Here is a 12,021-nt window from a genome sequence, read left to right on the forward strand (position 1 = left end):
TAATAATCATTATTTTCTGAATCTATGATAACAACTGTTTTTTATCTATGATAATCTTTATTTTTCTGTATCCATGATAACTACTGTTCTTGTATCTATGATAATCATTGTTTTTCTTTATCTTTAATAATCGTTATTTTTCTGTAACTGTGATTATCATTGTTTTTCTGTATTTATGATAACCATTTTTTCTGAATATATGTATATTATTGTATGATAATTATTTTTCTGTATGTATGCTAATCATTGCTTTTCTGTATGTATGTGATTATGGGTTATCTTGCTAAATATATGTGAAGTAAAAAAAAAGAATTATTTATACATTTGTGTGTATTAAAATTAAAAATATTTTTTCTTCACAATCATACTCTATCAAATAAACAATCTTTAAAAATATTGTTGTTTTTCATTTCAACAACTTATCTTATCAACAGCTAGGGAATTGGACAAAGCGAAACGTACAAACAGTATTGCATGATATATTTATTCTCTTGTTAATGCTTTGAAAGCCGGGTGACGCTGCACTGATAACTTCAATAATGCAAGTTCATAATGATAGTTCATAATGGAAGCCGGGGTAAAAATCGCTGGGATGACTTTATGTTTAAAGGAGCATTCAGAAAATCACAACCTTTAACACGTTTCATGTGTTAAATCAGCAATTGACATAGCATTGGGACATGGTTCATGACGGCTTTAAGTTGCCTTCTCCCTTATATGATTTTGATATTAATATGGATGAAAGTTCAACAATTAAAAAATACTTAGTGAAGGGGGCTTCATTAATAAAATGACATTTATACAATTCATCTTATATCTTGTAAAAGAAATATTTTTTTAAAATACTGAATTCAGTACAATGAATTAATTTTAAAATAGTTCATCCTCACTGTTCAAGTGACAACACTATAATTATGCTTTTGAAACAGGATTGTTTAAAATTCTAAGGAATTCATTTTTGAAGTATTTAAATGCTCCTTTAAAAAGTACTTGAATTCCACACTTATACAGTTTGCACAGGAAAACTAAGTTTAACAGATAAAAAGTTGTTGGTAGATTCCGTGTATGAATATAATGTTTGTATTCATAGTCTAAAATGAGCTTTAACTGCTTCACTGATCTTTACATTTTATGTTTTAAAGCTGCACCCTCACACATTGAACGTTTTGACAACTTTTTTATTTTTTGTCTTGGAACAAACCAAATTTTGCAAAAATTCATGGAAACAAGTTATAAGACTGCTGGCAGCAAATAAGATCGCAGATTTTTATATTAAATTCAAAAATTGATGTTTTATGCATTTTTCTTAAACCGTAAGTAACGGTCTAAGCCATAAAACATTAATTTTCGAACAGAAATATGAAAATCTACGATGTGATTTTTTGTCAGCAATCTTATATCATTGGTTTGCAGATATTTAGGCAAAAATTTGCTCTTTCCTAAACAGAAAATAAAAAAGTTGTAAAAAAATTTATATCTGTGAGAGTGCAGTTATAAACTTACGAGCAACAATTCACATTTTTGGTTGATACTTTCAGAATTCCTTAGATGTTTAATTGCAATAGATCTATCTGGATATTTTTGTTAACTGAAAGAAGAATTTAAATAAGAAAGACATAAAAATCTTATTTTTTTAAAAAAATGAAATAAATATATATTCAAACTAATACAAAACAACAATAAACAAAGTAACAAATATCTAACAAAATTGATTGAATAAAATTTTACAAATGTCAAAACGAATGCACGTTGTAGCTCATGATATTTAACATAATTTGTACAATAGAAATCATTCACTATGAAAGAGGGCTGTCTCAAACCCAGAAATTGAGTTGTTTCAAATATAAAGCCTCTCTAAACAATGTTTAGGGATGTTACAGATTTAAACAGTTTGTGGGTGTTAAAAATGATATTTAAATATTAACTGTCTCCAAGTTATGATCTAAAATATATTTGAGGGGCGTCTAAAAATGTATAGATATCAAGCTGTTTACAAGACAGATATGTATGTATTTTAAAGTTCAAGAAACAAGTTGTACTAATGATCTGCTTGTGTTTTTCGAATAAGTTTGGGTAGCAATTAAAAAGAGAATTGTGTTGATTTATCTTTTACGGGACTTGCTGAGACAGTACAAACAATAACTACATGAACAATTTTCATGTTTATTGTTATGTGATGAATTGCGATACGACCATATCCGAAGATGTTCCGTTCATCGGATAATAACCGCAAGTGCCCAAAGGCAGTTCATTTAAGGAATGGAAGTTGAGGTGTAAAAATTATATAATATACTTCTAAAGTTAAATTATGTTAAATGTATTGTTGTCATAAGAGTTTCAATTTTACGTTTAAAATTGATTTCCAGTGGTTGATCTTTTCCCGCGTTATTGTGACGTCATTTCATAAAATGTTTTCGGTAACAGTCGGGTCGTTCCATTTACAGAATGTGTAAGAAAGGATTACTGAAAGGTTTCTAAAATGAAATGAAGTATTGTATTTACAATTCTTGAATGAAATAATGAACTATTTGGTGTTAATATTAGTAATAATTTGAGGGTTTGATGTCATTATCGGGAATATGAACGCAATAGGGCTGGTCAAAGTATGCGTGGAGTCCTTCGGCTTATAATCTTTAATGAAGAATTTAAACCCCCACTCTCGTTCAGTTAAAAATGCATATTGGACTTTTTGTAAAATATCAGTTTTTAAAATCATGTTACGGCCCGCGCCCACAATGGATCTCGCCAGTGTTGAGTTGTACATCATGTGCATATTATATTCAAAATAATTGGAGTGTCCTGTTTAGGTATGATTAATGACAATGGAATTCCAAACTTAAGCAGAACGCTACACAGCCATGACCTTAATTCAAATTATAAATAACATTCACATACACGTTCAGAGAGAGATAATGTCATAATTCTTCAGCTGGCAAGAGGCAAGTGGTCGGAAAATCTTTGAGGTTCTTTTTGTAAAAGGTAAGTGAAATAAGGTTTAAAGGCATTAAATAAGGTACTAAAACCTACTAATTGAACTTTTAAATAGTTTCTTTTATTAAAATATAAAAGCAATGTGTGTTTAGTTGAATACTGATCAATGTATTGGTATTCGTTTGCTAAAATGGTTGTCATGGTAGAATTAAGCTATATATGCTCCTTATAGATGTTGCTGAGGAAGAGATGAAATATCTCTTTACTTCTAGAATATATGACATGGGAAAAAATACACTTAAGTTTAATTTATTTATTTACAACGATTGTGGTAGCAGCAAAATTATATTAATCACTCTCGTTCGGTTGGCGAGATTGTGGCATTGTGTTGTGGAGAAACTGGAGTTCCAACTCCAACCAAATTTCTATACGTCCAGGCAGGGAATCTAACCAGAGTCGCCTAAGTGAGATGCGAGTTCGCTTACCACCTTGCTTAACGGACAACCTGAAGTATTACTTTTACATAATTATATGACATCCTAAATCATGCTTGAAAGGTGAGTTTTCACATTATCGGTTTGCTGTTAAAATAAATGGTCAAAACGGATTTTTTTTAAAACGTGTTTTTCTCGAAACCTGTACTTTACTACTTCTTGATTTAAACCTGCTTAATTGCCATCCTTACCTCTGAATCATTTATTAGGCTTCTCAAATATCGACTGAGTTTTTAATGTGGGAAGATAGTTTTGGATTTGACAGACTCGTGTCTGCCTTCATTTGATGAAGTTCACACATGGGACGAATACTAACCTAATATGATTTTTCAGATATATGCTTATATTTCTTTCTACTACAGTTTGGCCACGCCTAGGGATCAAATTCGGAAACACATTATTCCTCGTGTGAGCTATGTAGAATCCCAAGATAAACAAGTTCCTTAGTATGCTAATTTTACCATAGTATGCATGAATGAAAACGTCTTGCGGCTGAATGCCTCAAGAGATTTTATCATATCGGCTTTAAACTCTGCAAGGAATTTTGCTGATGATATAATCGTATAATTAAGATGGGAAATCAAATAAATGTTTATCAATTATCAAGATAATGATGGGACATTGAAAAATCATTATTTTTGGTAAATAATATCATTGATTACTTCATTTGTAATATATACGTCCGAAGGCCTAAAATCATACCATGTCATATACATAACAAAGTTGTATGGGTGATGGGTCTTTGGTTGTTTCAAACTGATCTTTAGGTATAAATAATTTAATAAAATCACAAAAATAATTTATCTTCAACGTACTGCTTTGTTTAAAGGAATATGTTTACAATTTCTTTGTCAAATATTGTATTTGGTTTTGATTAGGATGAACAGCTAAACATAAAGGTATTCGATGAGATATCAAGAAAACAATAGCATGCATACTTGGTATAATACATATTTCTATATTTGCACTCCAGTATTTAATTGCGTACTTAAATTTAGTGAACAAATAACAATAGAATTACCTATTCTTAAGATTGACATTTCAAAAGCCACAATGTATTGGAGATTTTTTTTTATCTCGCAGGATGTTTTTCTACGGCCGTTAAAGTAATTATGATTTGCATTGAGGCTTTATAAAACCTTTGTTTACATTTGCTCTTGCTATTCTCGTCGTAACTGTTATATCTATGCCAACTTTTGGATTTGTAATTAAAATATTCAGCTCCAAATTAAAATGACGCTTGTAGCAGAATATTTCATCGCAGATATTTTATTTTATATCAACAGGTAGGTAGGTAGGTAGGTAGGTAGGTAGGTAGAGATAGGTAGGTAGGTAGGTAGGTAGGTAGGTAGGTAGGTAGGTAGGTGGGTAGGTGGATGGGTGGGTACGTAGGTGTTTGGGTGGGTGGGTTTTGTGTTGGTGGGTTGCTGGATGATTGAGTGATTGGGTTTGGGGTGGAGCTGAGTGGGTTGGTTGGTGGGTGGGTGTGTGGGTGGGTTTTGGGTGGGTGGGTTTGTTGCCTTTAGATTCGCATAATCTGCATATATCTCTCATCAAGTTGTTCACCAACATAACGTCCAGTTTCTTCTGGATGGTTAACAGGGATTTATCTTGGTTGTTAACAAGGATTCATCTGAGTGGTTAACAGGGATTTATTTAGGTGGTTAATAGGGATTTATCTGAGTGGTTAACAGGGATTTATCTGGATGGCTAATAGAAATTTATCTGCGTGGTTAAGAGGGATTTATCTGGGTGGTTAATAGGGATTTATCTGAGTGGTTAACAGGGATTTATCTGGGTGGTAAATATGGATTTATCTGGGTGGTAAACAGGGATTTATCTGAGTGGTTAAGAGGGATTTATCTGGGTGGTTAATAAGGATTTATCTGGCTGGTTAATAGTAATTTATCTGGGTGTTTTATTGGGATTTATCTGGGTGGTTAATATGGATATATCTGGATGGTTAATAGGAATTTTTCTGAGTGGTCAATATGGATTTATCTGGGTGGTTAATATGGATTTATATGTGTGGTTAATAAGGATTTATATGGGTGGTTAATATGGATTTATCTGGGTGGTTAATATGGATTTATATGTGTGGTTAATAGAGATTTATATGGGTGGTTAATAGAGATTTATCTGGGTGGTTAATATGGATTTATCTGATTGGTTAATAGGAATTTATCTGGGTGTTTTATTGGGATTTATCTGGGTGGTTAATATGGATATATCTGGATGGTTAATAGGAATTTTTCTGAGTGGTCAATATGGATTTATCTGGGTGGTTGATATGGATTTATATGTGTGGTTAATAAGGATTTATATGGGTGGTTAATATGGATTTATCTGGGTGGTTAATATGGATTTATATAAGTGGTTAATAGAGATTTATATGGGTGGTTAATAGAGATTTATCTGGGTGGTTAATATGGATTTATCTGATTGGTTAACAAGATTTATCTGGGTGGTTAATATGTATTATATGGGTGGTTAATATGGATTTATCTGGGTGGTTAATATGGATTTATCTTGGTGGTTAGTAGGGATTCATCTGGGTGGTTAATAGGGATTTATCTGGGTGGTTAACAGGGATTTATATGGGTGGTTAATATGGATTCATCTGGGTGGTTAATAGGGATTTATCTGGGTGATTAATAGGGATTTATCTGGGTGGTTAATAGGGATTTATCTTGGTGGTTAGTAGGGATTCATCTGGGTGGTCAATAGGGATTCATCTGGGTGGTTAATAGGGATTTATCTGGGTGGTTAATATGGATTTATATGTGTGGTTAATAGGGATTTATATGTGTGGTTAATAGGTATTTATCTGGTTGGTTAATATGGTTTTATATGTGTCGTTAATAGGGATTTATCTGGGCGGTTAACAGGGATTTATCTGGGTGGTTAATAGGATTTTTCAGAGAAAATAAAGATATTTCCTTATTTCAAACAGTAAAAATATCGTTTTCATTGTTTTGATATTTTCACCCTTTTTCATGTCCAGATGAAACTTTTTTCATTTGACTGACCTTGAATTTTGAATCTTCTCAATCACCAAAATCGATAGGGTTAAAATGTAGGTCAATGGAAATTTAGCACAGTGACTGAAGTTTCATGGTCATTAGTCAAACCGATTTAAATGTTGCGCGGAATAAGTTTTCGTAAGACAGTAGACTGTTGACCGTGACTCTGTTTATGCCAAATTTCATTATAACAAGGCCATGTTTTAAAACCTTGGTTATTGTCTCGTATACCATTTTGCGGAATAGCAAGCATAGACTCAATGTTGAGATTTTGAGGTCGAACAGCGCTCGGCTATATCTTTTTAGAACCAAGAAGGATGTTATCGAGCTAATATTCGAGCAATTTCGGCAGGTTCAGGATAGACGTATACTGCATCATTGCAACTTCTTGACATTTTAAGATATATCAAATTTAATACAACTAGGTTTCATTAAGTCTAGTATGCTGAATTGTTCAATATAGAGTCGTGTGTTGCCAAATTGGACGATGTGTTAGGTTGTCCAAGTGCTTTTCCTTCGTTGATGTATCACAAAGATCTTATCTGACATATATTTGACCTATCTTCTTATTTTGAAGCTACCGAAATTTCATATTGCTCTTTGGTACTGTACAATGGGTCCAAATTGAGAACAACCTTGGGATCACACTAAAAAGAACAATGTTGCACAAGGGAGCCACACAGCCTTCTTGTTATGAGTGTATATGTCAAATGATTTTAGAAAAAAACGTCATAAAGTTTCCGTAAATAACTCTAAATGTAAAAGAGTATTTTATTGTATATTTATGGTTTGAATAAATGAGAACATCTTGTGACTGAATCTCACACGGGCTTTGATCCTTGCTCTTTGTTCCTTTAATCACTGCAAGTGTTTTCCCTGACTATGTTATCGCATCATCTTTTTAAAACGGGAAACTAAGACACAGTTTTATGCATAAGTGAAAATCCTTTTAATGACAGAAGTATTGAAGAAATTAAAGAAGAATAAAGAAGTTAAAACACATTGAAGAATTCATTGGTTTTGGCATTTTATATAATTATTATGATTATTTCATTTGAAATAGTTAAGTCCAAAGCCCCAAAATCGCACATATGTGGCTCATGTATATAATTTAAGTTGATCTTAAAGCAAAAATACTTTGAATACAAATATTTTACGTCGCAAACGGCATTCATTATTTTCCTTAGTTACTTCGTATCTATTTACATTTCTTTTGTCAAAATGTTTTATTGGGTTTTGAACACAATCCCTTGAACCAATTTAAGACTGATTGATGGGTCATAGCTCAACAAAAAGATGTACACTATGATATCAAGAATACAATTGCATGGACGTTATTATGATGAATATTTCGATATTTGCCATGCAGTATTTAAATGGTAACTTAAATTCAATGAGCAAAATACACTTTAATAATATGGTTTAAGATTAAATTTCAAAATGTTATAAGGGCATAATGTAATATACATTGCCATTTGATATTTTTCTAGGTCCGACAAACTTAACGTGATTTACTTTCAGATGTCTAAGACATTCATTTACAATATATCTTAGTATTCTCATAGTATGTCTATGCAAACTTTTGTATTTTTAACTACTACTACTACTACTACTACTACTACTACTACTGCTACTGCTACTGCTGCTGCTGCTGCTGCTGCTGCTGCTACGACGACGACGACGACGACGACAACTACTACTACTCCTTCTACTACTATTACTACTACTACTAAAGATTTTTAGGAACAAAATCTTTCTTTTTGCACAACCTACCTACTACACCAAAGAGTCATAGACAGAATCTACATTCCTACCGAAATTGTTGGTTTTTGGTGTTGTTATTGTTGTTGTTGATGTTATTGCATTTTTTGAAGAAAAAAGCCAACAATGAAAGGTTATAAATATGTTACAACTTTCAATGCTTTTCAATTCTTTAAAATCATACAATGACGTTCACTTCAGCTTACTTTGGCCATTCCGAAATTTTAGCGTTTCCTGTCTTCAAAGTTTATTGACTAATGCAAAAATAAATCTGACGTGACCCGTTACACGATGTCCTAAGATGACCTTAGCATAATGCCGTGAGGCAAGTACTGGGGATCTTATTTTAATTAGATTGTTTTCAATGCGTATCGTTGATTTTATTTAACTTCTTAATCATTATGTGTTTTAGCTCGTGCCACCACGTGCCATAAAACCATTTTAAAGTGCTATAAACATGCAGCGCCAGGTTGAGAATAATCGATCGTTCTGCGAGGAAGTAGACGAAGAAATCATCCATGATCAAACAGTGCTGAACGCTGACCATATTGGAACAAACATTGAACAGCTAAAGCCCGGAGACCACATTGCTTGGGAAAGATCGTATATAATATGGCATCACGCTATAGTCGAAAGTTGTTATAAAGACTTAAAGGTTATAGAGTTCAGTGAAGAAGATGGAGTTTTTAAAGTACATCATAAATGCATCACAAACATAGCAAGTGAAAATGACCGCTTGTTTCGAATTAACTATCCAAAGCCTGTCATCGATGGAAATCCGCCAGATGTCGTTCTGGATAGAGCAAACCAAATGATTAAACAACACGAACGTTACAACCTCTTCAGCAACAACTGCGAGCACCTTGCAACGTATTGCAAGACAGGGAAACGCACTTCATATCAGGTCAAATGGGCTAAGAAAAAGGCTGTCGAAGTTGCATGTGTATCTATGATCTCAGCTACGTGCGAAGGTGTTAAGGCTGTAGCTGAACATGGGATAAGGGCGAGAACCGTATTTGCGGCATCTAAATCAGTCCCAACTAAAGCAGCACCGCAGGTTGGACAAACCCTAGCTAGAAACACATCAGTCTCTAGAGGTGCTGGCAAAATCGCTAGTAAAAGCAGCAGACTTTCAAAAATTGTGGACAAATTTGGAACTGGCCTTCGGATATGCTACGAAGTTTGGTGTGCTGGTAATGATATCTACAAGTACGCTCAGCAAAGGGATAAGGGGTTCATTTCTGGGAGTCACGCTAATCAGTTACTAACAGAGCGGGTAAGTGAAGGCATCATTGGTGGCATAGCATCCCATTATGGAGGCGCACTAGCTCTTAAACATGGTGCGTTACTGGGAGCAAAAATTGGATCGTTAGCGGGTCCCGTAGGAACTGCAGTTGGGGCTGTTGCCGGGTCAGTAGTTGGAGTATTTGTCGGATCTTTTGCCAGTACAAGTGTTGGCAAATGTATTGGTAATGTGGTAGGTCGACTTTTGGGCCGTTGGTGTTGGTGGTAGTTGCTGTGATTGTGTAGAACGAATAAAAGCACCAACTAAAATGATGGTGAACATATTTTTTAATATTCAACAGAAAGTAGAAGCCCTCGTTCTAGTAATGTTCTTTTATTGCAATGACAGTCAATGTAAGACCGTTTGGTACCTGATTGTAGGTACTCACACCCAAAAGGATACAAGCTTAAGACAGAGTTGCAGTTAGGCTAAAAATGGTTTGGTTAGGGTTACATCCATTTCAAAAACATATAGGGTACGTAGGCCCTTTATTTTTTATTAGGCTTTAAGAACGTTATTGGCATCATTGAAGAATGGTTTTAAAGTTCTATTATGTATTAAAACTTTAAAAGTTTTAAGCTGCATGTTTAAGCACACAGTTTGTTTTACTAAACTGACTATGAATACGGTAGGGGCGACGCCCATCTCGTAAGTAGGGTCGGGTGACCCGTATCAAAAGTATTTTAAGGCCTCCGAGATACCTTTAAACAAAAGAAAACCCTTTAATGACAGAAGTACAGTTACCCCTAGGCTTTGGAACAAACTAGACATAATGATAAAACACTTAAGAAAGCATAAAAACGCACTTTTCTAGAGACTTTAATGAGTTGTTTTAGATAAATGAATTTTGTAAAATGAACTAAAAGACATTCAAACCACTGCATGTATGTTAATAAACAGAAACATGGTTTCATTGGTTATTTTCTTGATAATACACGAGGGTTGTTCGCGGGGTTCGCGGTTATTCTGATATTTAAATAAAGATAAAAAAAAAAGGATGACAAATTCCCATTTTCATATTTGCATATAATGAACAACTAGTGTTGAAAATGTTTGTAAAAATCAATGCAAATTACATTGGTGGGAGATAAATGACGTATTTCATCAAACCCTACATCTAGAATTTTGGTATCCATGACAACACATATATGTGTACTTCACTCGTGTCAAAATGATGTAGATTGCATTGAACTTAATTTCTACCAATTTAAAATACTATTTTCTATCTTTGCTATTTTCGTTGAGCTGACAGGACAAACCATCTTTCATTATATGTTTAGTCTTCAAGTATTACCCATTATACTATATTTCATTTCTTTGTGTATTTATTAAAAATGACCACCAGTCATTGTTCCGTAGTGTTTATTGTTGTCAAAATACTAGCTGCTTTGACATATCATTAAAGACAAATGGTGGTGGTCTGTAACATAATTATATAAAAAAAGCCTCTCACGAACACAGCGGAGCGAACACCAACGCTTGTCTGTGTGTTTTCAGTCGATAATTATCATAAATGTGTTAAAAGCCAATGTTTAAATGTTGACATAACGACGATAGCACCAGGTAGGTCACGATGCCTGATTGTATAATTATTTTCTGAATGTAAGATAATTATTATTTTTCAGTTTGTGTGATAATCGTTCTTTCCTGTGCTTATAATAATCATTCATTTTATGAATGCATGATCAATATTGTAAGATAATCATTCATTCTCTGTGTGTACGGTATCATCTGTTTTCTGTATTTATAATAATTATTCTTTTAATGAAACTATGATAATCATTATTTTCTGTATGCATGAAAATCATTATTTTTCTGAATGTATTATTGTATGATAAAAAAAATCAAAAAAAAAATCTATGATTTTCATTATTTTGGTGTATTTTGTGATTTTCTGTTATCTTGTTCGATAAATGAGATGTAAAAACAGACTTATTTTTTCCAGATATGTGTCTATTTTTTTACTGATTTTTTTACAATCATACTGTGTGTAAAATAAATATCTTGGAAAATCTACTTCATGTTCTATACATTCCTTTTAACAACTTATCCTTTAAAAAGACTAAACACCAGATGATGTAAAAGCAAGAAAAAGTAAAAAAACTCACATAAAACCGATATCGTTGTGAACAATGCATTAAATCTTACTTCCTGTTGTACCACATCGCTTATGCAAATGCAACTTTCGCAGTTTTTGCGATTTTTTTTCAAATAGAAATTTACTAGGGTTGTCTACTACTTCAATCCCGGTTAAAAATAGCGACGGTACATGTATTTGTACTAATCACGTGTCTTTCACATGCTAAATATACTATAAACTGGGAAACCATTGCGAGCTATTTATAAACGGTTGAACTCAGATGAGACAGAGGCAAAATATGATTTAAATCATGTCAAATGATATATTTTCGGCCTCTAACTAGCTCGTATAGGCAAGTCTTGTTCTGGGGAAACAATATATTTGTCGATTTTGGGACATTCTCTTGTCTAGCCCTTTTAAACAACTAGGGAATTGGACAAAGCGAAG

General features: G+C 33.2%; 1 protein-coding gene across 1 annotated transcript; it reads left to right on the forward strand.

Moving 5' to 3' along the window:
* The first annotated feature begins 2,863 nt into the window (after positions 1–2,863).
* On the forward strand, positions 2,864–11,234 carry LOC128241564 (uncharacterized). The gene is made up of 2 exons (XM_052958569.1): positions 2,864–2,979; positions 8,622–11,234. Exon 2 carries the CDS (start codon positions 8,667–8,669, stop codon positions 9,720–9,722), a length of 1,056 nt encoding a protein of 351 aa, XP_052814529.1. The 5' UTR covers positions 2,864–2,979; positions 8,622–8,666; the 3' UTR covers positions 9,723–11,234.
* The last annotated feature ends 787 nt before the right edge of the window (positions 11,235–12,021 follow it).

The sequence above is a fragment of the Mya arenaria genome, chromosome 7 (genome assembly GCF_026914265.1).
Source record: "Mya arenaria isolate MELC-2E11 chromosome 7, ASM2691426v1".
NCBI lineage: Eukaryota > Metazoa > Mollusca > Bivalvia > Myida > Myidae > Mya > Mya arenaria.